This window comes from Coturnix japonica, unplaced genomic scaffold, assembly GCF_054131305.1.
Source record: "Coturnix japonica strain WE unplaced genomic scaffold, WE-NBRP24 Scf040, whole genome shotgun sequence".
NCBI lineage: Eukaryota > Metazoa > Chordata > Aves > Galliformes > Phasianidae > Coturnix > Coturnix japonica.
Window position 1 is genome coordinate 2,958,287 of NW_028188943.1, and position 26,500 is coordinate 2,984,786.

At 43.0% G+C, this 26,500-nt stretch overlaps 2 protein-coding genes and 1 long non-coding RNA gene across 5 annotated transcripts; all 3 read left to right on the forward strand.

The window, feature by feature from the left end:
* Positions 1-988: 988 nt before the first annotated feature.
* LOC146753006 (uncharacterized) lies at positions 989-7,229 on the forward strand. Of its 3 annotated transcripts, none has more exons than XM_085531166.1 (6): positions 989-2,302; positions 2,985-3,107; positions 3,509-3,667; positions 4,614-4,778; positions 5,413-5,532; positions 7,042-7,229. In XM_085531166.1, the coding sequence occupies exons 2-5, from the start codon at positions 2,994-2,996 to the stop codon at positions 5,494-5,496; spliced, it is 522 nt and encodes a 173-aa protein (XP_085387292.1). In that variant the 5' UTR covers positions 989-2,302; positions 2,985-2,993; the 3' UTR covers positions 5,497-5,532; positions 7,042-7,229. The 3 variants fall into 3 exon arrangements, 2 of the variants coding, with proteins under 2 accessions (XP_085387292.1, XP_085387291.1); XM_085531165.1 differs by having other exon boundaries at positions 990-2,302; positions 3,506-3,667; positions 7,042-7,227; XR_014940322.1 differs by lacking the exon at positions 4,614-4,778 and having other exon boundaries at positions 1,079-2,302; positions 3,506-3,667; positions 7,042-7,211.
* Positions 7,230-7,394: 165 nt separating this feature from the next.
* On the forward strand, positions 7,395-10,567 carry LOC146753007 (kinesin-like protein KIF20B). Its single transcript, XM_085531113.1, has 4 exons — positions 7,395-7,761; positions 8,490-8,616; positions 9,154-9,296; positions 10,308-10,567. Exons 1-4 carry the CDS (start codon positions 7,723-7,725, stop codon positions 10,386-10,388), a joined length of 390 nt encoding a protein of 129 aa, XP_085387239.1. The 5' UTR covers positions 7,395-7,722; the 3' UTR covers positions 10,389-10,567.
* A 7,350-nt stretch (positions 10,568-17,917) lies between these two features.
* Positions 17,918-19,996, forward strand: LOC146753008 (uncharacterized). The gene is made up of 3 exons (XR_014940323.1): positions 17,918-19,009; positions 19,101-19,202; positions 19,911-19,996. It is a non-coding gene; the product is annotated as an uncharacterized LOC146753008 (long non-coding RNA).
* Positions 19,997-26,500: the final 6,504 nt, after the last annotated feature.

Here is a 26,500-nt window from a genome sequence, read left to right on the forward strand (position 1 = left end):
GTCAAAACCCAAAACCTGGTTTGGGGTGGAATATGCCACTGCTGTTTCTTCAGTATGACTTTTAAATCAGTTGAGGGCTGTATATAAAACTCCTTAGATGAGTTAAGAGGCTGTTTCCATGCAGTACACGTGAATCTGTATGTAATGCAGGCTGCACGTGGGCGCTATAAAATTCTGCATTTCTGTAGTTGTAGTAATAAAAGGACTGTACAAGAATCACTATGGAATATATTGTTGTGGTGACCCAATCCCTAGTAAGTCTTGACTTATATTTATTTTTTTTAATACTTAAAGTATGCATATTATGGAATGGACATAACTGGATTCTAAAGCAATGATGAAATACAGCAGAAGTTGCTTTTGATAGAAAGAAAATGCATGTGATTTTAGCTAATTGCTCACCAGTTAAAGAAAAAAACAGCCCCAAGCTAATGGAATATTTATGGAAACTTGAATCTGCAAATTTGTACAACTTTATGAGTGAACTTTATATGCAAAAGAGTAAGTGTGGACAGAAGTAGGAATCCTCATATTTTGTTTAGAGATGAACTGAATAAGAGAAACAGATATCAACACTTAAGTGATCAACTTGTCCAGGGTTTTATCTTTCTTTTGAAAGTAAGAGGACTGTGAGTTGGAATGAAATTTCTTAGAGAACTGTTTATCTACCATTTAGATGTAGATGGAGTGATTCCTGGCTGCCTTATGGGGATTGCTGAAGCACGGAAGATAGAAAGAATATAGCTGTGAATTATCTATCTCGTTCCCATGTTTTTTAAATCTAATTAGATTTTCTACTGATGTGGAGTTGAAGGTTTGAGTAGTGCCATGGTAAAAGTGTTCTTCCAGACTGAAAACCTTTTGCTGTTAATTCTGTATAGAAATCTGAGGCACCTGATTACGTGTTCAGAGGACTTTAATTCCTTCACTAGTATGAAATACTATGTGATGTGAGGGTATGGCTTGCATATTACGACAGTGTTTCACTTAGAAGTTGCTACTTGGTGTTGTGAACTGCTATGTAATAATTATTTTAATCAATCTGAGCTACATTCCTTTTCCCTTTTTTGTTTGTTTGTTTGTTTGTTTGTTTTACAGTAGTTGTAAATGAGAGAAAGAAAAAGAACACTGTAGAGCAAAGGACAATTGAACACATGAAACAAAAGTGCTCCGCGTACCGAAAGGAAGTACTAGCACTGAGGGAAAGAACTGAAATCTTGGAACATCATTTAACTGTGCTTGAAGAACAATGCAGAAGAGAAAAAAATAAAAAAGAAGATTTCAGTAAGCAGGTAACAAGCCTGCGTATTGAGCTTTCTTTTTCTGAAGAAACAGCTGATGCCCTCCGTGAACAAATTCTGCAGGGTCAAGCTGACTATCGGGAAATTGCTTCTGAACTGGATGAACAGAAATCTATAAATATGACACTTGAAAACAAAAATGCCCAACTAACTAACAACATAGAAGTTGCCAAAGAATATATAATTGATAAAGTGTCACAAGTAAAAGAAATGTGGACCAAATTAGATGAATTATACAAATGTCACTTAGAGTTTCACGCCATCGGTACTGACTTTGTCAGTGTAAAGGATTCCTCAGACTCTGAAAAAGATGAGCCAGGGACATCTCAAATTAGTTCTGCATGCATTCAGTCACAGACTTCTTCCATCTCAGATCTTGTGCAGGACCTCTCCTTTAACTATAGTCTTGAAAGGATTTGGGAAGTATGCAGAAGTATTGTTGATGTTTCCTCACAAAAAAGTCAGCACATCAAAGCACTGCTTCAAGACAATGAAAACCTAAAGGCGGGACTGAATAATGCTGAAAATCATAATCATCAACTTGTAATGAAGCTATGTGAGATTACAACTCACACTAGTCAGGAAGATGATCTTGTGAATCAGTTACATGAGCAAATAGAAAAGAAAACTTGGGAGTTTGAAGAAAAGACTGCAGAAGATCAGAGAGCGATTGCACAATTTCAGGAGGAAGTTGCCAACTGTGAGGTAAAAATAAGAGAGCTTGAATATCGCCTGGAGGCTTCCAAGACAATGGAAGACAATGTGTCAAAACTCAATGAATTACTTAAAGAAAAAGAATCTATTATTGTTAATCTGGAGACAGTTACAGCAACTCTGCAGGAGAAGTCTGCAAATGCAGACAAAAAGTTTGAAGAGTTAAGTAGCAAAGAAGCAAATCTGATTCAAGAAGTTATGCAGCTTAAAAACAGCTTGGAGCAGATGAAACACTCTCTTCGGGAAAAGGAAAAGAGTGAGATGGAGAAAGTGCAACGTATAGAATCGTAAGTAACCACTGAGTTAACTTAGAGCCCTTTGAGAATGAACTAGAGTATCCCTCAGAATACCATCTGAATAATTTATTGCTTCAGCATCTGATTATGAGAAGCAAGCTGAAATTAAAACATGGTTTCGCATAGATAATGAACAGAGGAAAGTAAAGTTGGTTGGTAGTCTGGAATAAGGTTTGTGAAGAGAATAGCTAATCTGCCTCTGGAGGGGACTTGTTATTATCTCTACGTTACTGGTGACTTGCCATTGGTATCCGTGGTAACTCCAAAGCCTAAAACCTAAGTCTTGTGAAAAAACGCTGATAACTGGGAAGAAGAATGCTATTTACTTGAAGAGAAATAGACTAATTTCCAGAGGCTCTTTAATATAAGCATGTATATTTTTTTTCTTCAGTTTCAGCTTCAGTGATGTTAATAGTTAAAATTTAATTATTAAACAAGTAGATATTTTAAAACCCATTTTGCAGGATCTTAGTCTGAAAGTTTATTGGGTGTGCTTGGGGTGGAAAATTGAAGCTTAAAAATGAATTCATGTCTTCCTTGGTAACCTTGCACTTGCTGTCGTTTTCCTACTCAGCACTTGTTTGTGAATTCCTCTTTATTTAACAAAGAAGTATTTGGCCAGGTTGGATTACAGAAGTCTTTTAATGAACCGTGAGCTGTGCTTACATTACAGGTGTCCACGATGCGTTCTGTGGAGGAATCCCTCAGGAACAGGATGGATGAACTTGAAAGGATTAATAACCAGTTTAAGGATGAGCTGGATTATAAAGACTATACTATCCAACAACTTAAACAGGTATTTTTCTTGCTCTTAATTTTTATTAAATGAATGATGCAGGTTTTCCAAGCAACAGGAAAAAGGTCAAAAAAAAAAAAAAAATTGGAGCAAAATGAAAGTGGCCAACTGAAATTAGCGGTAGACCATGAAAGATATTCAAATAATTAGTCACTACAGAGCACTGGCAGATTGCTTTAAATACAATAATCTGCATAGTAAATACATATATAATACATGCATATAACCTGATCTTGTTGAGTGACATCACGATATGTTAATTGAAATGTCTTACCATAAACTCTTTTTATCAGCTTGAGTCCTTATTTATGCTATATGAAAAACTTATTAATTCTAGGCTGTCTTAAAGATTCTGCTTGTTTCTACTGTGTATGCTTTTCTTTCATCATGAAATATAGGAGCTGGAGGAAAAGGACCATAATATTCAAAAGTGGCGTGAGGAGAGAGATCAGTTAGTAGAAGCTTTGGAAGAACAGCTCAAAACTTTGGCTTCTAATGCCATACAAAAAGAGACAGAAATAGCAGAACTGAGACAATCTGCCTTAAAGGATTCAAGCAAGGTCAGCTCTCCTTTCCTCCTACCTGATTAGCTACCCATAAATTCTGTAAAACTCCTGTACCTGCTCTTTGTATTCTGGGTGTGGTTCTGTTCTTGAACACTGTTGTATTGACATCATGTGCAACTAACCAAAAAAAGCACCAGCTTTTATTTTTGTTCTTCAGAAACAGAATTTCTGTTAATTACTAAAATTTCAATTTTTTCAGTAGTTCAGATAAGCAGATGTCAGTTTGATGCTTATGATCCTACAGTCAGACTGGACATCTGTAGCTTTTTCTGATAATTCTCAGCATTTCCGGATCCCAAGCTAGGTTCAATACTCAGACAGTAGTTCTGTCTCAGGTTTCTTACTTTCTTTGCTTTCTCTGAGGTAGTATCTACAATGGCATGAAAAGACAGAAGGGGACGTGGAGATTAAGGGAAGCATCAAAAAGCAGAGGGGGGATGATCTCTGGAAGTTGCATTTCTTATTTCAACATCCAGCTTTTAATCAGGATAGCCAATCTAAGCCGTAGCATAGAATTTCAGAAGCTAAACAGAAGACTAAATGAGTTGTGCTCTTTTGAGAATGTTTGGATTCACTTTCTCTGAGAAGAAAGATGTTCTCATAGCAAAACTTCCCCTACAACTGCCGACTTTCTCACAGTACCGAGGATTTGGGAACAAATAAAAGCTCGGGTTATTATATCTTAAGAGAGATGAAGGCTGAAGCACATAAGTAAAATAGAAGAATCAAAATATATTGTATTACAACTTCCCAGGCAATTCTGTGACTACTGCACTTGTAACAGTGACCGTACAAATCCGTGAAATGTTACTGTTCTTGAATAGTTAAGTGTTCTAGCCTGCACTTCTAAAACTGATGCTACTAAGTAATTGCAATACTGCTTGTGTGTGTTAATTCCTTTTGCCAATCCCACAACTCAGCAGTTTTTACTGTTTATTAGGATAATGCAACTGTGATAGAAGAGTTAAGAAAAGAACTGGCTGACAAAGATGACTTTATAAAGGAATTAAAACAACGCATTAACCACAGTAGCCCTCAGTGTTTGCCAGAAATACCTTTACTTGAAGAAAGACAAAGTAGAAGGAATGACTCTGTAAATGAAAAGGTATGATTATATTTATAGAAAGTCAGTACTTAACATCATGTTAACCCCTTTTTGTTCTTCTGTTTTCCTAGGAGATACTGGAGCTGGAATCATTTTTCTTAGCATATAGTCCTTTAACTACATATTCAGTGATGAGTACTTGTTGGTTCTTTTTGTCTTCCACTCAAACATGAGCTCTCATCTTCTCAAAAATATTTTATTTACTAGAACACCATCTCTCTGTGTACATTATGGAACTTTTCCATGCAGTTTTCCATGTATTCGTATGTGGATGCTGAAGATTAGGCAGAGGTTTAGCCTTTGGTGTTCTAACATAGCAGCTGTGAGCGTGCAGAGTATGGGGGGAATGGATGACAAAACGACCAGCGTTACAGATTTTGTCCCTAAATAATGTCTCGCTTTCTCTCTTTTGGAGGTAGAATACTGCCTGAGACTGTTAGTGAGACCCAGTAGGGTGTATCTGAAGATCACACAATGAATAGATGTTACTACCTTCCCACACTTGTGCTGTGTTTCAGCTTACGTGTTCATGTGGCGTCTGAGCTTGAGGTTTTACACTGTAACTTTAGAAAACTCGAGATATTTTGGAGGTCTAATGCATAGCCTAATCTTTACTCCTTTTAAATATTTACAGCCTAGGAAACAACAAAGCAAAACTAAAACTGGAGAAAGTATTCCATTAAGATGCAAAGCTGAAGACAATTATTTGTCACGTTGATGTACTAGGAGCCTCACTTCATTAAATTAATCTGAGGTTAGTATGAAACTTCAGATCTGAAAATGTTGTGATTGTATTGCTTTTGATAAGGAATGAGTAGGAAAAGATCTCATGTTCTCTAAACGATTCCCAAGTTTTAATTTATTTATCCCTTTCAAGGTGATCAGATCACCTGTTTTTATAGCCTTTGATAGGAATAAAAGCTGTTGAAACAATTGTGTGATGAATTTTTGTCAGGTGCTGTTGAAAACTCTCCTCATGTTAATGCTTATGAAGTGGCTCATGATTAGATAAGTTACTTGGAAAAAATTCATGGAGCCACTGAAACGGGCACAGCAAAATGAACTTATTTTCTTCTTCTGCAAAATTTCTGGACATTGTTTTGTTAGCAGATGATGTTAATCATTCCTATATAAGTTTTTAGTTGCTAACTTTCATAAAATGGCAGTTACATATATTTTAAAAGCAAAGTATTTATTAACCAACTTAATTCTTGGAAATACAGTGGGTGGTGATACTCCATTCAGATTCTTAGCAGAGCCTGATAAAGTGGCTCTGACTACTTTTTGTCTTTCTACAATCTTTGGTAACTTTTTGAGAGGAAGAAGACTCCCCTCAGGGGGTTGGAACAGTGTAAGTAGTAAAAGCTGCTAGTCTGTGTTTGGGACACTGGAGTTTGCTAGTTACTAGCAGCAGTAGAAGCAGCCATCTACCATTTTCTGATGTCCCCAGCAGCCTGTCTTCCATGTGTTCAACCAGCATCTGAACTCATTTTTGATATGCTAGCTGAATTCCTGCCATAGAGAAGGAGGAGTCCAGGTGATCTCAGTTCTGACTTTGTTGTTCCTGTTGAGAAAAACAGGATTGGGTGGATTGTGGACAATAAGTGCTGCTGGGGAAATGCATACTGACATTTCCCTGTCACTTAGCTGTGCATTTGCTGCCATTTGACCATGAGCAGGTACATGATAGCCTTCAGCTTAAGTACGGTGTCATTGCTTGAATGTCTGTATTCTCTCCAGGGAAAAGATAGCAATGGAGTTCTTTAATGACTTGTACTGGGCTTGCACCTTGCCAGCTGGACCGTACTTATGTAAATAACATCTCTAGTGTAGAAGAGGAAGGGCAAATTCCCTAAGATTAAGCTGGAAGTTAATTGAACACTTGAATCAAATGCTCCTTTTCCTGCCCAGTTCTGACACAGCAGAGTTGAGATGAAGAAAATCGTGTCAGTTCTACCACCATTCTCTATTAAAAAAAAAGTGTAGTTGTCTGTGCCCTTGAGAAAAAATGACTTGTAAAGTATCAGGCTCAGTTTAACATGGAGAACTTTTTTTGTGATCATAGATTGGAAATAATTTTAAATGTAACAAGTTCTAGGAAAGAGGGGTAAAACTCTGCTGTAACTGAAATAGACTCCTTCTGTTACAGGTGTTCTTACAGCAGGAAAATCGAATGCTTACATATCCTTTTCCAGATGCATTATAGCTTTTTAATCTCATGGCTACCTTAACACTTGCACTTAAAATTCTTCTGTGCTATCAGGAGCATTTGGGAACTGTCCTCGACTCTTCTGGAGTGTCCGCAGAAAATAGCAAAACTAGTCGGTTCCCAAAACCGGAGCTGGAAATCCCACTGACACCTCTGCAACCTGATAAGATGGAGATAAAGCAGCACGGCAGCATGATACCTTTAGGAGTGAAAATGCCTAAGGCAAAAAAGAAAAGAAGTGATGACATGGATGAGGTATGACCTAGACCCAACAGAAAACAAAATATCTGATGCCTTTTTACCATTCTCATTTAAGCATTAAAAAAATGCTATTTCTACCTCAGTAAAGTAGTTGAAGAATTTAATCAATGAACTGCTTTAATGAACAAAACTAATAGCCAAGCTCAGTGATAATGGTTTAAGAGAAGGGAATTTCTCTTAACTCCATTGTGTATTTTCTTTGAAACCTGTAGACATAAATCAGCTTTTTAGACATTGTGAGATGTCTAATACTGATATCTTAATGTCCTGTTTTTATAATTGAATGCTTATTTATTATTTGATTTACAGTGGAATAGTTACCACTAGCAGATACTTCCCTACTATTAGCAAAAGTGTTTAAAGTGTTCACTTTTGTGACATCAATTGTTCTTTCCAAAAGAATCATGGCTGAAACTTGTCTTATTTTCCCAGGATTTTGTGAAAAGTGAGAACACGAAAAATACAAAATCTGTCATGACTTTTAATTCACCCTCTGCAAGTGACGAGAAAATGGTTGTTTTTTGTTCTAGTTTTGAAGCTAGCTTGGGACTTCCTGTAATTGTGTGGTCACACGAAAGAAGCAGTGTCTTATCCTTATGTGTATACCTGAATGGGAATCTTACATGCTTATGAGCTCTTCCTATTAAATTCCATAAGCTAACCAAAGGGCAAGTCAGTCTGTCCCCAGAGCGTGTAATGGCTGTACTGTGTAATGATTTGGAGGGAAGGATATTGCACACTGAATAGTTGGGAAGAGAAGCTTTAGTGTATTATCGTGTGCTTTTGTAAGTGAAGCCCTTGTATTAAACTAAGGTTCATATCATTAATATGCATGGCAGTTATTAAAAACAGATGTTCACATGTGATAGCAGTATCCTTGGCATGGTCAGAGTATGAGTAGTAGATTTTTCCCATCTGTTGTCTTCTGTTTTGTATGTTTGTTTATTTTATGTAATTAGAACAGCTTATGTAAGAAACAACTCCACAGCTTGGGAGCTACTTTTAAAGAAACTACTGCCTTATTAAGAAACTTTAAGAAACGTATGCCTTGAAATAGCTGAGATTTTGACAACTCCCTAAAGGGTATAAAATTGTCTACATTACTTGCCGTTGTGGTATCATCAGCATAATGAACAGAGGTGTCAGTAGTAAAGCTCAAAATGTCAACTTAAAATAACGTTGAACTAAAATGAAGTTTAAACAATGCTCTTGTTTCACATGTTCACATCTCTGTTGAACAGAAATCCGGAAAAGACTACTTCCTGAGAAAGCGAGTACATGCTTCAAGACTGACTAAAAAGAAGGATGAAACACTGCAAAAAGTTGGAGATTTTATTCAAAGCTCTCCTTCTATTATACACTCTAAAGGTTGGTGTAGAATAAGTTTTATTCCATGTTTTCTAGACATTGTAGAATGGCTTGTTTCTGCTGTAGGCTATTAATGTATGTGTTCTTAGACTTGTCTGCCATGTTAAGTTGTCCTTTGATTTATGAAGTAAATGCATTTATTCGTCTCTTCAGAGATTCATTATTACATTTGTGAAAACCTACAAGTATACAGAGAAAGTTGGTTCTGTCTTGTGCTTCTGTCAGCACGAAAGTTAGGCCTGTTGTTTAACTCCTGCTGAAGTTTCTGACTTCCAGCGACTTCTGAGCCATGATTGTCTTTCATACTCCATTTTAATGCGTGCTTTAATCTGCCGTACCTGAACCTATAAACAGTTTCAGCTATAGAAGCAATAAAGAACCTCGATGAACAAATACAATTTCTGAGTATTTTCACTTAAATTTTACGTGTCATTTATAAACCAAGTTTGTTACGAAGCTTTTTTTGCATTCAGTGATTTAAAGACTCACAAAACCAGTAAGTTGATTGGTTTACGTATCAAAAAAAATTTCTTCTAGCCAAGAAGCTGATGTCAGCAGTAAGTTCTCCTAAATCAAATGAACCTGAAAGTCTCGAAGAAGGAGAGACCAAGCCAAAACGATCCAAAAGGAAGCTGTATTCCACTGTCGTTTCTGGCCCTCTAGATATACCTGCTTCTTCGGTAAGCGATTATACTGTAGTCTTGGCTTAAAATAAACTACTAAGGAGTCCAAACAGACTGGAGGTTTCATCTATTTGCAGGGGGAGGTTGAAAGTACTGAGGTATTTCTTTATTCTACCAAGTCATTCTTGTTGGTCTTCCTGCTGTTCTGTTTTAGTTTGACCTCAAAGATCTCTGTGTTTGGCTGGCTTACAGTTTACTAAGTAGGTGATGTAGCAATCACGGAGATGTCTTCTAATTTGGAATCATAGATAATTTCAGTGTGTCGGAGTGGGATTATTCTACTACACGCTTTTCTAGAGCACAACTTAGACAGCTTTTTAGGTATGCTTAAACTATGATCTCCTGTCTAAGCCAACTTGCAAAGGATCTGATGTGCCAGTTTCATGACTCTGTCGGCAGCTATTGTGCTAAGAACATTCTTGCTCTGTTGGAACTGCATCTTTTAATTATATTAGAGTCCTTTTTCTGTTCAGCAAAGTGATCATTTGCCCATACTGTAATATCCCTCTGAATTTTTTGATGATTTGACGAATGATAGGGGCAGAAAAAATGTTATTTTTTTTTTGTTAGAGGATGAAGAAGATGAGACAATTTCTTCTCTCACTGTAGTTCTGAGAACATGGAACTGAACCGAGAACTGAAATTCTGGGCAAGTCATAGCTACAGGGATTGAGGCTAAAAATGTTTTCTGAACGCTTCATGTTTCACAAAACAAGTATTATAATACTCTTTTGAAAACAAGTATTTCAAAATGAAAGCTGCCTTCAGGCTTTCCTCAGATGTGTGTGCTTTTTTAAGATAAACAGGATTTTGTACATTCTCCATATTTGTTCCTTGTGATTAAGCTGCATTAAAATGATCTCGGTATCCCATAGTTTTCTGAATAAAATATAATAAGCAAATGCCATTCTGAAATCCATTTAGGGGAAGAAATATGTTTGCGTGGGTCAAGAAGAGCTTGTCAGTCTTGTGTGAAAAGATGAGTAACTTTTGAAATGTTTTCTTCAGGAATCTGAGGAACAAAAGAAGGAAAGTGATCATCTGATCATCAAGCGACGGCTGAGATCCAGAACAGCTAAAAAACCTTGAAGAAGCGTGTTTGTTCCCCTTTCTCAGGACATACTTTTATCGTAGTATTAAAACTGGTTGTTAATAAACAGTAACAGTTACTCCGTTGTGTTCTTAAATTTGTATATAGGTGTACAGTGTCTCTCTGACAGTTTCAAACTGACTCCACTGAGGCTGAAATAAATACAAGCTTTCTTAAACTGGGTTTGGATTTTATTGTGGTTAAGGGTTTATTTATTTTTGTCTTGCCTCCCCTGTATAGGAACAGTATCTCTAGGACTGATTGCTATTTACCCATTGTGCAGTAATAACTGTACTTGTTCAGGATGGCCTGGCTTGCTTTTTTCACGTGACTGGTGTACTTAGCAGAACTCTGGCAGAGAGAAGAGCATGAATACACATTAATATTTATGTATACTTAATTTTTGGGCCTTTTTAAAGAATTTTCTTTGGAGAGAAGATGGTGCCAATTCCTCAGTGTGGAAGAAAGGTGCTTTCCCTCACTTGTGCAAGTTCAGCTTTAAATTAATAAACTTAGAAAAATAAACCCAATACATTTGGGGGGAATTCTAATATCCCAAATACTGTTCTCCCCCTCAGTGAGCTTCGAACCTTTAGATGCTGTTGGATGAATTAGCTGAAAGGTTCTCAGCTGGCAGTATGTCCTTGTGTTGTCTCCAAGTCCAATAGTTCCTATAGATTCAATTGCTCAGGAGGTAAAAACATGGATGAAAGCCGACTTGGGTGAATATTTGAGAGTTTGATGGGAGTGAATTGCCTTAAAAGCAGCTGGTGATAGAACAATATACTGATTGTATTTAAAAAAACCCACAATCGTACTATTTGTTGCTGTGCCGATAAGCTTTCTCCTTGCTTGTAGGCTTGTGAGATCCAGGTTTGCAGAAAACAATCTGTGAAAAATCATGGGAATCATGTGGTTTTATGCTCAGCAATCTCATTAAAAACTTGAACTGACTTTTAGAAGCTTTTCTCCATGGTGTTATCTGGACAAATCTGCATGTGGATGTCAACATGGAGGCTTTTATTGACCTGGAGTAGAAAACAGCATTCGTACCTACCAGGTGAGATGGGCAGCTACTGCACAGGTACACAGAAGAAACTGATGGAAGCATAAGTACTTGAAATCACCCTCCCTCCTATTTATTGACCTATGTATGTGAATGCCGTGCATGAATGCCTCATAGCCAGATGTCAAAATGGAACAATGCTGCCTGAAGTGGTTGGTGACAATATGGAAGACGGTTCTGATTAGCTGCAGTTTGCAAATTACTTGCAAATATTTCATATCCAGAAGACTGCAATTTATCAGCCATGCGATATTGGAGGCAAAGTCATTGCAGGGGATGGGAGTGATCTACTTGTTCCAGAAGCTGTTAACAGAGCTCTCGTTGCTACTGGGTACATCATGATATACACTTAATTACACTACTTTTCAAATGGTATTTTTATTATGAGAACAGCCTCATTGCTGCCTGCTGCTGCATGGGAAAAGTAGTTGCACACTTGGTATAATTATATGTGGTTCTCTGCTGCAAAACTGACCTTTTACAAAATGTCACATGTGGTGTTTGGTGAGTCTCAGGCTTGCCTAATTTCTGTGCATTTTCGTAAGGCACAGCAAGTGCAGAAAACAGGTTGCTTTGTTTAGGGAAAAGAAAAACCAACCACAAATGTTTAGCTGACTTGCGGAATCAAACTCTATAATCCAGAGATGGGTTGTAAAGCAGGTATGTTTATTCCAGCATTGCGCAGCGCCGGGTGCAAGGGGGATAGCTCCTCCAAACCTGCACACCGACTTGTAAAGCCGTGATACAGAAAGCAGGCAGAAGAAACATCCTTCAAATCCAGAAGGTAAACTCCACCTATTCATTCCTTAACTGGGTTAATAAAGTGCATGGATTTGCCACCACTGAGTGTATGCATTCAACAATTCTATTACTTGCCTTCAAGTGTTGTACCAAACTACAGCACTTGCTATCAAAAATTTTTGCAAAATTGGAGTCCAAACTCCAGAAAGTCTTCTATCCTTCTACAGTTATGTATCCTTATAGGGTACCACTTTACCCTGACTGGGCAATCTCTTGCTTTTAACTTCTATTCAGGGCTTCATGTTTGGCCCTGATGCCCACACCCCTAAGTGCATCATGTTTGATATTGCTGTGACTCCTGGGGTACAACATTGTTTTTCCCCATTTGTGCTAATGCCAGACTTACAGTTTTTAAACAGTCAATATTGTTGGACCCTTAGCTCCAGTTTTATTAAATTTCTTGCCAGAGCAACCTGGCAGGTACAAGAATTTCTGTATTCCTACTTAGTTTATATTTAATTAATCCAAAAAAAACCGTAAACCTTTTCTTGTTGGGCAGTAGCTTCTATTACTGTTACAAAACCATCTATGAGTAGTAAGAAGCACCCATAACCACCAGAAAATAAATCTCTTTATCCTGCTTCCCTAGATGCAATTTCCCGTTGCAGTTTGCACACTGCTTTCCTTTCAGTGGGGCGGAGCCCTCCCTGGGCACTTCAAGCCCCCACTCCCCCCACCTCTCCCTGAGGGGATCTCTGGGTCCTACGGCCCTATTCTGGCACCACAACAGTAACAGCTGTTATTATCACCAATTCCCTTACTATCTGTTTGTCAATCAGTTTTGTTTTGTTTTCATATCGTTCACCTCTTTTCAGTCCTGACATCCCTGTTATACCTTGCCAGTCCTTACTCCTCCAGCCTGTGTCTGTCCCAAACTTTCTCACTTTCCAAACTCTCATCATTACATAAACTACTAACATCCTATTTCAGTTTCACCTCCTTCTCTCCAGGTGTCCAGTGCTAACACTGGGATTTCAGGTTTCCTACATCTCTGCACATGAAGGCTATTCTCACTTCCATTGCCCCCTCCTCCCCACCTCCCCCCTTTGCTGCTTACAGCAACAGTCTCTGTACCCGGCTCTCTCTCACTCCAAGAGTTCTTGCAAGGGGGGGGGGGGGGAAACAATACAGGGGGTTGCTCTCATACCAGCACACATAAACTCACTTTCTCTTTAACCCTTTTTCCTTTGTACACGATTTCACTATTTGTACCTTCAGTTACACTTTGACACACCCTCAATTATACTTTCTGTATACCAATAGCAATTACACTTTCTTATACCATCAAAGCAGTTTGTCCCATTCCCTTCAAAACCCACAGATCAAACAGTACAATTTTTCAGTTTCCACAAACACCCTTAATACCATATAACTTTCCCTTAGCAATCCATATCATTCAGTTCCTTGGGCTGTTCCACCCTTATCTTTATGGCCTTATTTCATGTTTTTCTTGATTCCCAATTTCATCTTTATCCCCTAGTTTTAATACAGTATTCTCAAAAAGTGGTACTGTCATCCCGGTTCTCTCTACCCCTGTTATCTTTAAGGCCTCATTTGTTAATTTGAGTCCTGACACCTTACGGGCCAGTGATGAACGAGCTGTCCCAGTATCAACTAAAACCACAACTTCTTCCCCCTCAGGTCCCACTTTTATATTTACCAGGGGGTCCTGATGGGACCAAAGTTTTGAAAGCCCCAGAAATTGATCTAATTGTTCTGCTACTCTTATAGAATCTTCAATTAAAGATTTCATTTCCTTCTTAAAATTTCTAATTTCTCCACTAGTGAGTGGGGAGTTTACATAGCGTATTTGTCCTTGTCCCAATGGGACCTCCCATAAGGGGTACACTGAGGTGCTGGTACAGCTAGTGTCTGGGAAAGGAGAAATTTTTATGTCCCTTTTATATTGTTTTAATTCTCTCCTGAGCCCAGCATGCCCCTCTTTTCTGTGAAATGTCCCTGTGTGCTTTACCATTTCCTCTTACTGGGGCAGTGCCTGTCTCCCTTTGTGCTACATTGGGGTTATATGGGGGGGAGATTCTCAGGAGGGTCCCATTGATTAGTTCCTTTTTCTAATTCCTCTCCTTCCTGGTCCGTGCCTTTTTCTTTTTACTAATAACAGGCTGATTTCTTGTATCCAACAGGCAGCATATTCTGATTCCTCCTTTGAAAAGGGGTTTTGTTCTTTACATATAAATTCGAGATCTGACAAACCCAACCTTCATCAGATCCATATTTTGGCCAAATATTGATTTTCCCTGTAGTGGATCTCTAGGCCATATCTAACACAATATTTAAACATCTTTTCTCTATCCTTTTTCCTGGTTTTGGGATCATTTTAACCCGTCCTCCAACTTATATACTAACCACCAATGATTACATTATTAGATGAGGGTGTTCTTGCTTAGAGTCCCTCCCGGTTCCCCAGCAATATCCCTCTGATATGCCAATGTACATCCTAAGAGATTTTCTTAGGTATCTCTTTCCCTTATGTTCCTACACACACGAGGAGGGGGAGCAAATGTTCAAAAACAAATTTTGTAAAGTTAACATGTTAAAGCGGAGGTAACACAACCCTATTGTTTCTCTAATCTGGATCATTATCACATTTAAACCGCTGTATTTTCTACAACAAAAGCAACAGGGTCTCGGTACTAATTGTGGTTTGCCTTTTGTGGGCTTTTACCCCGCAGGGTCATCTGCTTCTGTCTTTAGTGAAAGGACTCTCCCTCAGCAATCCCAGACCCTGGAGGTTGATGAGAGAGTCCGGGGAATGGGAGATTTCCCTTTAGTCGGGGAAGAGGTGGTCTGTGAGTGCCTAGGAAACATTAAGGTCCATAAATCCATGGGACCTGATGGGGTGCATCCGCGGGTGCTGAGAGAGCTGGCGGAGGTCGTTGCTGAGCCGCTCTCTGTAATCTATCAGAGGTCTTGGAGAACTGGGGAGGTGCCTGAAGACTGGAGGACGGCCAGTGTCAGTCCAGTCTTCAAAAAGGGCAAGAAGGAAGACCCGGGTAATTATAGGCCGGTCAGCCTCACCTCTGTCCCAGGGAAGGTGATGGAACAGCTTGTTCTGGATGCCATCTCCAGACAACTGGGTGATAAGGAGGTTATCAGCAGTCCTCAGCATGGGTTCACCAAGGGGAGGTCATGCTCGACCAACCTGGTGGCCTTTTATGAAGATGTCACTAGCTGGGTGGACAGGGGGCGGGGCGGTAGATGTAGTCTACCTTGATTTCAGTAAGGCTTTTGATACTGTCCCCCATGACATCCTTATAACAAAGCTGAGGAAGTATGGGATAGATGAGTGGACGGTGAAGTGGGTCGAGAATTGGCTGACTGGCAGAGTGCAGAGGGTTGTCGTTGGCGGTGCGGTGTCTGGCTGCAGGGCTGTAACTAGCGGCGTCCCCCAGGGGTCTGTGCTGGGTCCGGTCTTGTTCAACATCTTCATCAACGACCTTGATGAGGGGATAGTGACCACCCTCAGCAAGTTTGCTGATGACACGAAGTTGGGAGGATTGGCTGACACACCTGAAGGCTGTGCTGCCATTCAGCGAGACCTGGACAGGCTGGAGAGCTGGGCAGTAAGAAACCGGATGAGGTTTAACAAAAGCAAGTGTAGAGTCTTGCACCTGGCTAGAAATAATTGCATGCACCAGTACAGGCTGGGGGAAGACCTGCTGGAGAGGAGCTCTGCAGAGAGGGACCTGAGCGTCCTGGTGGACGACAGATTGACCATGAGCCAGCAGTGTGCCCTTGTAGCCAAAAAAGCCAATGGCATCCTGGGGTGCATTAAAAAGAGCGTGTCCAGCAGGTCAAAGGAGGTGATCCTCCCCCTCTACTCTGCCCTGGTGAGGCCTCATCTGGAATATTGTGTCCAGTTCTGGGCTCCCCAGTACAAAAAAGACAGGGATCTCTTGGAAAGAGTCCGGCGGAGGGCCACAAAGATGGTGAAGGGCCTGGAGCATCTCCCCTATGAGGAGAGACTTAGGGAACTGGGTCTGTTTAGCCTTGAAAAAAGAAGGCTGAGAGGGGACTTGATCCAGGTCTATAAATATTTCAGGTGTGGGAGCCATAGTGGTGAGGCTGGTCTCTTTTCAGTAGTGCGTGGGGATAGGACTAGGGGTAATGGGATGAAAGTACAGCATAGGAAGTTCCACACGAATGTGTACAAGAACTTCTTTACAGTGAGGGTGACGGAGCACTGGAACAGGCTGCCCAGGGAGGTGGTGGAGTCTCCTTCTCTGGAGATATTTAAGACCCGCCTGGATGCCGAGCTGTGCAACATGGTGTAGGGAGCCTGCTTTGGCAGGGGGGTTGGACTCGATGATCTCTAGAGGTCCCTTCCAACCCCTACAATTCTGTGATTCTGTGATTCTGTGATTCTGTGATTCTGTGATTCTGTGATTCTGTGATTCTGTGAAGTCACCTCACCACCCAGGCAGGACCGCTGAAATCAGTGGGGTGCACCTCTCCTGTCCAGGAACCCGAAAGAGGTGATAATAATCCCAGGCCAGCAATTGTAGTATTGATATGATGATTTTATTCAAAGTCTTTGTTAAACAAAGAGGGAAGGAAGGGAGGGGTGCGCTGGGGGGGGGAATGGGAGGGGTGGAGGAGGGTTGATGTCATACTGTGAAATCAATTTTTTTAATCTTAATTCTGCTTCAGAAACAACATCTGATTCCCATGCTCTCTGCTTGGTATTTTGTCTTTTGATGCAAACACGTAAGCCCCATTGGTGCCTGGTTCAGCAGTTCAGCTTCCTTTGCGCCCTTTGTCTGGTTGTAGGGAAGGTGGCAGGCTCTGATTCAATGAGGGTGTTGTATGGACACAGTATTTATCGCCATGTATCCAAAGGTGCAACAGTTTCTGGAAACCCAGGTGGGATCCTATAGGTGATGGTTCTCTCGCCACCAAGCATCCAGTTGCCAGCAGTGGGTGAGTTCACTGGGACTTTGGGGATGGGAGGTGCCAACTAGCAAGCCTTCAATATCTGCTACTAAAATCAGACTTGGAAGCACGTTACACGTGGGAAATACACTTGGTGCAGGAAAGGGGATTTCCTTAGCCATCAAAAAAAGATGAAACTGCAGATCTATCAACAAAAATGTAAGCACGTGACACTTGACTTTGCGGGTCTGTGGGAAGGTCAGCTTCTCCGTGTTTGTATTTCAGCCATCATCCTCCACACTGGAGAGGATTTATCCGCTTGGCTTGCTTAATTGCAGCACGTTTCACACGCGTGGATAACCTGTGCATATTGCGTCACTACCTCTGTGGCCTGAGGTGGTGCACCAGGCTGGAAATAATGCCTTCTTGGGGTTGTTGAATCTCTGCAAAAGTTTGCCAAGCAAAGTTGTGGATGCTCCATCCCTGGAGGTGTTCAAGGCCAGGCTGGATGGAGCTCTGGGCAGCAAGACTCTGTGGGTGGCATCTCTGCCCGAGGCAGTGGGGCTGGGGTTCTGAGTTCTTCACTGTCCCTTGCAAGCCAAGCCATTCTATGATTCTGCATTTCTATGATGTAAGCACCAGCCCCACACAGCCCTGGTGCAGTGCATCACAAGAGCAGCAGCCTGCGGGGAGCCGCCACCCGGAATCACAGAGATGTGAGGTCAAAATGCCCCATCCTATGACTGTGCTGAGCTCCGTCATGAGCTCACAAGGCCTGGCCGCAGGCTTGGCTCAGTGCGACACTCACTGTGGCTGCAGCGGTGGTGTTGGAAGCGTGGTGCAAGTGTGGGGGCGGCCATGGACCCTGCCCGCCTTGTCCTCTTCCTCCTATTGGTGGCCATGAGTTTTCAGGAGAGTTGTGCTGCTCCGTGGCGAGCACGGGGAGCAGGTGAGTGGGTAGAGATGGGACCCAAACTGAGCAGCGCTGGGAGCAAGAAGTCAGGCTGTGTCCCCACGGCCCTGTAGTACACTTGCCTGGGGCCTGCCTTCCATGGGGGTGTTGCTGGGTAGGGGGTGATGGGCATCTTCTTCCACGTAATCTGTGAGAGATGTGGCACGTGGCCCGGAGATACGCTGCCAGGTGCCAGCCTACGGGTCATCCCGTCCACCCTGCAACTTTGGAAATCATGACCTGAGTTATTCTCCACATCCAGTTACTGAGGGAGAAGGAGATCACACCATATAGTGTATATAAGTGGGAACTTCTCTCATCTGTTCTTGATTCTAGATGATGAGCTTCGTGCTCCCTTTCCGGATGCTCCTTTGGATCCGGACTTCATGCCTGTGCCTGGGGGACAACCCAGGGGTAAGTTGTGAGTGTCTGTTTCCTTGGAGGCTGAAACGTTCATGCTCTCATGGTTTACCTGGGTGCAATTTTACTGGAGATCCTCTCCAGGTCTTCCAAGCCTGTTTGTGCCTGGAAGGGTTTGCACAGATGAGCCATGAGTATTTTTTCTCTCGGAGAGCTGCAACATTTCAGTGGGAAGGTTACCGCTGCCCCTCTGCAGCTGAGGGAGCCCAGACCTTTGTATTTGGGCTGTGGCATTCCCCAACCACCGCCAGACCCTACAGGTCACTCAGGGAAAAGGAGGCCCCCACATGTGCCGGAAGCTCTCCTCACCTGTGTCTGATCACACTTGTGTCTGCAGGCCCTGTCCCCTGTATGCTCTGCTACTCAGTTGATGCTGTAGTGTGTGACTAAAACTTTTCATGGGTCTTTGGTTGCAGAAGTGCCCCCAGTGTGGGCCTTGCCCGGTCATCGGTTTCCTCCTGTGCTGGAGCCCAGCTGGAATCCCAGCAGTGAGTACTCTGTCTTCACTGACTTGGCTGACTCGCCGCTGATCTTCAGATCTTCATGCACATGATATTTAACTTCATACATTCTGTTAAGGTCCGGAAAGAGAAGAGGATGAATCCAATCGAGGAAAATACTCTCAGGGCTCATCCCGTCTCCTGAAGCGACTGCTGAAGGAAATGGAGAAGGCAGAGCGTGGTGGGTATACTTCAGTCTGTTCACTGTGGGACCTGGGAAGCTGAGGTGTGATATAGAGGTGTGGGCAGGCTGTAGCCTGCACAGCAGGAAGGGATGGGTCAGAGCCGTGCTGCAGCCGTGTTCCATGTATCACCTTGCAGGTGCTGTCAAGCACCAGAGCTGGTCTGCTGCCAGATGGTCTGCATCCAGCCAAGACCCAGAGGCAGCTGCTCCCCCAGCACAACCATTACTTGTCAGAGCTTCTTTGTGCAGTCATTGGCACCCAGATGGCAGCAAGTGGCAAAGTGGCAAGTGCTGTGCTTCTGTTCATCCAAAGCCCTCCGTGCAGCTGAGCAAGTTCAAGGCAGGAGGAGCATCCCGAGCAGGGTTGGCTGCCTTTGCTAATGCTGGAAATGAGGTGGAGATGCTAATTCTGAAGGCTTGGACTGTGTGTTAGATCTTGGATTTCAGCCTGCAGCTACCTGGCTGTGACGGGCTGGTGACAGCACAGTATGTGAGGGCCTTGCACAGGAGCTGATTTCTCAAGAGGTGTGAGGGAGTCAGCATTGTCCAATAGCTGGGAGGGCCCAAATGCCCTTGGGTAACAGAGGGGCTCACAGTGTACTTGGGGGGGGGCCTGGACTTTACCTGAGCTCGGGATTGGAGAAGCTCAGTTTTCGATGAGGGCACGTGACATCCCAATCCTACTGCCCTGCTTTCTTTCTAAAGGAACGGACCAACAAAGTGAGAGGGATGCACTCCAGGAAGGCGGATATCCTACACTGCCGGTCCCGGATGTGCTGCAGGAAGGCGGATATCCCATACTGCCAGTCCCGGACAGAGGAATGCAGGCAGCACCAACCGGCATGCCAGGTAATTTCTGTCCTATGATCATACGGTGTCACGAACCAGAGTCACTGCGTGCCTGCAGGCTCTTGCTGCCAGCTCTTGCACACCAGGTCAGCAGCCAGACCTGAGCATGTGAGCATAGAGCACATGTAAAAGAAGCCAGGGGTGGCTCTCTGAAAATGGCTGGCCTTCGTGGGGTGTGGAGAGTTGTTCCAGCAATGTGCCAGGGAAGGTACTTGCAGACCTCTGTGACCCTGCTCAGCTCCCACCGCTCCCAGATCGCAGAGTTTGCCCTTTTGGAACGAAGCCACCTGAGGGTGATGAGCAGGGTCTTGTGTGGTAGGAGCCTGCAGGAGTGTTTCTCCCCTGGGATGGCTCTGGATGTGCCCTGTGCTGGCTGAAGCCTGACCTTCAGCCTGGGGGGCGTCCCACAGGGGGAGCTCAGGACACACATGCCGGGAAAAGTGTGAGGGATTCTGCTCTGTAGCTCTCCCCACGGACCAAGCCCAGACCCCAGAGTACAGCCCCAGCTCTCGGCCCAGAGGAGGACACGGGTAGTGCCTGTGCAGCCTCTCCATACCCAACGAGAGGTGGAAGCAATCCTTCTTGTCCTCCGGTGCTTCGGCACCAGAGACGGAGGCACCCACTGACAAAATGACCTCTTGGGTCCATGAAGCACACTGAGAGATTATATGTAGCGCAGCTGAAGGTAACGTGGGACATTGTCTCATTTCTTCCAGGGATGAACACAGGCAAAAGCACAGAGGCTGCTGCTCACAGATCTGTGCGGAAGCGCCGCATTCCGATGACGGTCTCAGTGATGCTGCTGCCTGCGCTGGTGCTGGCTGTTGGTACTGTGATATGGGTGCTCAAAAACTACCTGTGAGTTGGCCTTTCCCCAGAACACCTTATTGCTGCATTTGGCAATGAAGCATTTGTGGTGCCAGGATCCTGGACGGCCAAATCAGCCGCTGGCAGTACACTGCCAGGACTTAGGTTGCAAAGTCTTTCAAGTTTCCCCTTATTTCCTGTCACTGAGTAGTGCTTTCTGAAACTCATTCTCACAGAGCGCGCAAGAGGGAAAAGAGAGCAGCAGAAGCAGCAGATGGAGCTGGGGAAGGCAACGAGACAGACTCTGACCCAGTCAAACAAGAATCTCCGTAATAGCTCCAGTCCGTTCCATTCTGCCATTGAAGAGGCCCGAAGTCTTCAAGGTCATCTGGAAAACCAGGAGCTTGAACTCAAAGCCATGAAAGAGATCCTTGGGAACAGTCCTGAGTGCTGCCTTCTGTCAGAGGATGGCCCTGAATGTGAGAGCAGAGCTTTTGTCCTTCATCCTGCATACTCCAGGACAGGTATCACCAGCAGTTTGAAGATTCTTAGCTCGACACAGCTACATTCCTGTTGAGGGTCCTAATGAGGACCCAGAAAACGAGCTGCCTCTGACTGCCGGACAAAACGTAATGTCTTTGGAGATGTGGGTGAGAATGGCTGGTTTCAGGGAGAGCTGACAGATGGCACAAGAGGACTGGTCCCTTCCAATTTGGTTGCGGAGCTTTCAGATGATGAACTGGATACACCTGGAGATCCTGTCAGAATTCCTGCATTGCTCCATCTGCAAGACTACCACTGCTCCACTCAATGGAACAACTCGATGTTGAGCAGAACGTGGTTGAGCTCCTTCGGGAACTCTCTGAGGCGACTGACAGCAGAACTGCATAACTTTATTGTATATTAAAAACAACCAAACAACTGTCCCCTCCCTCTCCCTTCCCCTCGCACCCCTACACCCCTCCCCCCCCCAACCCCCCTCCCCCCCAAAAAAAAGACAAAAAAAAAAAAAAAAACCCTAAAAAACCAACAAAAAACAACCCACCCCCAATAAAACAAAAAACCAAAACCAATTAAAATCTCAACGCTGTTCTTTTTCTGGGATACACTGAGGTGACGCTTCTTCTAGCTTAGACTTTGCAATGAGTTTGTGTCACGGAGTTCTCTCTAGAGCTCACTCGGTGACAGTGGGAACAAACCCAGGGAGAGAAGGAACAAAGAACCTCCCCTCTCTAACAGCGCGGTGCGGCGCGGCCGAGAGGGGAAGGGAAGTAAGATTGCGAGTGGGTCTAGGAGGGAAAAAATGAAAAAAACCAACGATCTGAGAATGAACGGCAGTTTAACGAACCCAGTGACACTAAACAGCAACGATGTTGCAGAACGGCGGGAGAAAAGCAGACGACCACACCTGTCATTGACATGATCAGTGAATCTCGTTTATTCCTTGGCTGCGTGTACCTTTATAATACGGATAATTAGCTCATACATATTGCAAAAGTGGAGCTCATCATTGGTTCCCAATTACATACCATCCCCGAGTATCTTAACAGCTTGTTGTTATCAACTGAAAGATACTCCCTTGCTGAGTTCCCAGAACCATGGCTAGTTTCTCACCATCATAAGGCATACTGATGTTCTCACTGTCCTTGCAGGTGTTATGGCTGCTTGATTAACCGCACCGTGTTTACGACCCTTCTCAGCTAACTAGCTGTAAAAAACACTCTCTACAGGACCCCACAGATTACCTTCAGAATTCAACAGTTAGTTCTGTTTCCTTTCTGAGTGCATAACAACCTGAGCAAATGAATTGAATGACGTGGTTTGTTAGTCTGGTAAAATCTCTGCTGTACACTGGAACTTGGTCCATTTGTAAGCAGGACTTCGTCCATCTCTGCAGGACAGCAGAAAACCCTTTGTGCTAATCATGATGCCAAGAAGCAGAATGCGGCAAATGGCAGATGATCCAACTGCTTCAGGTGTTCATTTCCTTAAAACTGCGAATAATTTTGGACTGAGAGTTTGTAAGCAGAATGGAGCTCTTAAAGCTGTCAGAGATTATTTCTGCACTGTTCAATTCTATCTGCCTAACATACATAGGATCTCAGAACTGCATTGCTTGAACTGGTGGAACTTGTTGAAGTGAACTGGGATGAGCAAGTTTTAGAACTTAGTCAGAGTGCTGTAAAAAATGGATAATCTCATGAGTATTAAGGTACAGGATTGCTATTTCTGCACTGAATTTGTTTTTATTTTACATGGCTGTGATCTGAAAGTTGCTTGAAATGCAGGCACCTAGGCACTGTTGTGTAACTGAATTTCACACATGATAGGTCCTGCAATATCCTGGAATCTAAAACTCTGACTTGTTTTAAGTCTGCTGCTTGAGTATAATCAGGGTCATAGTGTCTGTGTGCAGTGTTTCTTTCCCTGTAATGCTCCACATAATTTCATTTTGGGAATATTGAAGGAAATGGACTATGTGCCATAACTGTTGTTAGAACAAAGTATGTCTGGTGTGATCTTATGCATAGGTTCTGTAACTGCTCTTCACAGCTCAGGTGTTTGACCTTCCTTTTGGTGAAGTGATGAAATACTGCTGGTTTCTATTTGTGCTTCTAGGCATCTTGAAGCTCTTAGGAATAGAACAATTGTCTCCAGTTCTTTTCAATGATATCAGTAACAGCTCGAGTGCTGCTGCCCACTAGGTAGACCCAAAGAAGCAGATTACAGTGAAACAACACACGAGCTGGACTTGCACGAGGATCACTTTCAAGACAGTGGCTCTGTTGCTTGAAGCCTATTTGCTTCTTCCTGCCGCCACTCTATTACCAAGTATCAACAACCTCTTTCATGATTCAACTTGCAAACGTTTGACACTAACCCTTGTGTTTCTATGCCTTCCTAGGTGATTCGAGCCCTTGTCAACCCCAAAGATCCAAACCAAGTAGTGATGTGCAGTGTGTTTCCATCAATGGAGAGTTCTTCTTAAGCACAAATCGCTGCAATTCGGATGACAGCCTTCCACATGGTAACAGTGATGGACACAAGGGGCTCATCCACGTTCATGCTCTCATATCTCCTGGCTCTGCTGAAGATGCTGACCTGAGCCTGCCAGACACAGCAGTCACCTGCCTGGATTGTGACCCAGCGCCTTTGCAGTGCTGCCCATCCCAAGCACAGCCCGAGTGTCCCAGCAGCAGCACCACCATGCAGGAGCAGGTCAGCACCAGTGAGGTGAAGCTGAGCATCTTAGATGGGGACTTAGAGTCAGGCTGCCAGTCCCAGGCACCAGGCAGCAGCACAAGCTCTGAGCCACTCTCATCTTGACAAGAGGAGTCCCATCTTCACCCCTGACCTCTCAAGCCCTCCTGTCTTTTATTGAATAAAGTCACTCTCATGCTCAGTCATCGCCTCGACTGCATTCTGAGTCTTCATTCACAGGGATTGGGATGAATGCAACAAACAGCAAGGCAGCTCAGCTTGCAACACTCTGGCTGTGGGGTTCGTGCAGGCAGAGCTCTGGGTTCCCATTTTGCCTGGCTTTGGGATGTCTGCAGCAAGATCTCTACCATTTTGTATGGGAGCAAATAATCTCTAGCATCCAGGTTGCTGCTCATGATAATCCCAGTCTTCCTGGCTGTTGCTTTGTGATACTTTTCAAAGCCTTTTGATACTCTTTGATGCCTTGGCTGCTCCCTAACACCTCTGTCCTCCTGCCATGTTGACTCACGTCTCCCACTTTTAAGCTGGCTTTGCAGATCATCTCCAGCCCTGTCATCATCACGCTGCAGCAGGAGGTGCTCACCTGGCCCAGTGTCTGGCAGTGCTGCTTGTTCTGCAGATGAGCAGCTGCCTCCTCATCTCTTCAGCTACAGTAGTTTTTCTCAGGGCAGTTAGATGCAGTCATGCTCCTGTTGATTTGGTGTGTTAAATCCATGCTGCATGGCAGCAGTCAGTGCAATACAAAGGTGTTCTGTGTGCCACAGCATTTCTCCAGGGGCTGCCAAAGGTAGAAGCACAACACAGCACCATCCTTCTGACAGTAATGTCTGTGAGTGTTAGACATGTGAGCACTGCATCATCCCCAGCGTGTTAGTGCTTTTCCACACCAACCTGACTCTCACACTCTGCACTGAATGTAACTCTGCTCTTGTGGAGACAAATGCTTTCTGTCACATCCTCCATCCCTGCAACCATTTGCCGGTAGGCAGCTCTTGCAGAAGAATCAGGCAGCAGAACCTTTTGCTCACCCTACAGCATGCAAATGCTATGAAAGCAGAAATAACCTGGCGTGCTCTGGGTCTGCAAGGCTGCACAGATGGGAGAGGTAGATCGTGTTTTTGCAGTGGAGGTTTCCAGTATTTTCAGTATATAGTGTAGGCCCTAACTGAATGTATAACCCTCTTGTAAAACAGCTGTATAAGTAGTTTTTGCACCAAGAAAGTTGCTGAACAGAATTAAGTTCAGACTGGGGGCATTCTGACATGGGGCGAATTGAGACAAGCACAAGATAAATACGCAGGGTGGGTAGAGCCCAGCACAGGACAGAATGAATGTACTGACTTTTGGAAACATTGCCCTTCTCTCTCCACAGAAAAGTACAAGGCAAACCTAAAAACAAGAGGTTGGTAATTGACCTTATATGGAAATGAATCCTAGCAACAGTCTCGAGGAGTCTGTGAGCCTGAGATGCTCAACCAATGAGAGCCATGAGAGCGTCACCTGCATTGGGTTTAGGGCATAGAACAGAATTGATTTCACTGACTGGTGTGCAGTTTCTCCCTTGCCAATAGGGGATGTGCGCGCAGTATTGCAATAATGAATAAGCACTGCTGCTATCGCTGCCATCTTTGCCTAACTAGAAATCTTTGACTTTGAGAGTTTCTCACACAAGGGGAGAAGGTAAGAAAATAAAGAGGCACAGAAAACTAAGGAAAACTGTTCTTCTTATCTATAAAAATTGATACAATTGATGCTGTCATGCATTTTTTAATTTATTTTTAATTTTTGGCCAATGTCAGTTAGATTGTTTTAAAATATCCACACACCAAAATCTGACTACCAAGCAAATTTAATGAAAATGAAATGAAGGTGAGTTAGCGGAAAGCACAAGGCCATATTATATTAGGCTCTAGCAAATTTAGAGGCAGTCACTGCACGAAGAGGTAGATCTGAGTTGCACATTATATGATTCCCACAAAGATTAAGGAAATCTGAAGCTTTCAATATATTTTTTTTATTCTTTTCTCATTTCATTTTTTAAACACCTGACCCAGACCCCAACCCTCACAGGAGCTGTAAAGATAACAGCAATAACCCGCAATGTAACTCTAATCCTAACCCTTACCCTGATTCTAAAATCGTCTCTAACTCCAAATGTAACAACAAAAATGATGCTAGAAGTTTGTAGCAAAAGGAACCTTTAACCTGATCATAATCCAAAAAACAATCATTAAGGTAACAATAATCTTTACCTTAAAAGTAATATTAATCAGAGCCCAGATGATGCCTGCATCCAATCAGAAGCATGCTTTGTATTATTTAAGAGTTGTATTTTTTCCAATGAACTCTCTCTATTATCACTTTTATAAAGTAACAGAGTCTGTTCTTTTTCTCCTGACACTATGCCTTACTCCTGA

What these genes read in the sequence shown, in the direction of transcription:
- LOC146753007 (XM_085531113.1), top strand. Translation starts at nt 7,723, where the DNA reads ATGACTTTTAATTCACCCTCTGCAAGTGACGAGAAAATG. An exon ending in CTGCAAGTGACGAGAAAATG is followed by an intron (nt 7,762 to 8,489) that starts GTTGTTTTTTGT and finishes TCTGTTGAACAG; the next exon opens with AAATCCGGAAAAGACTACTT. An exon ending in TAGATATACCTGCTTCTTCG is followed by an intron (nt 9,297 to 10,307) that starts GTAAGCGATTAT and finishes TGTTTTCTTCAG; the next exon opens with GAATCTGAGGAACAAAAGAA.
- LOC146753006 (XM_085531165.1), top strand. Translation starts at nt 2,994, where the DNA reads ATGCGTTCTGTGGAGGAATCCCTCAGGAACAGGATGGATGAACTTGAA. An exon ending in CCTTAAAGGATTCAAGCAAG is followed by an intron (nt 3,668 to 4,613) that starts GTCAGCTCTCCT and finishes ACTGTTTATTAG; the next exon opens with GATAATGCAACTGTGATAGA. An exon ending in ATGACTCTGTAAATGAAAAG is followed by an intron (nt 4,779 to 5,412) that starts GTATGATTATAT and finishes AAATATTTACAG; the next exon opens with CCTAGGAAACAACAAAGCAA.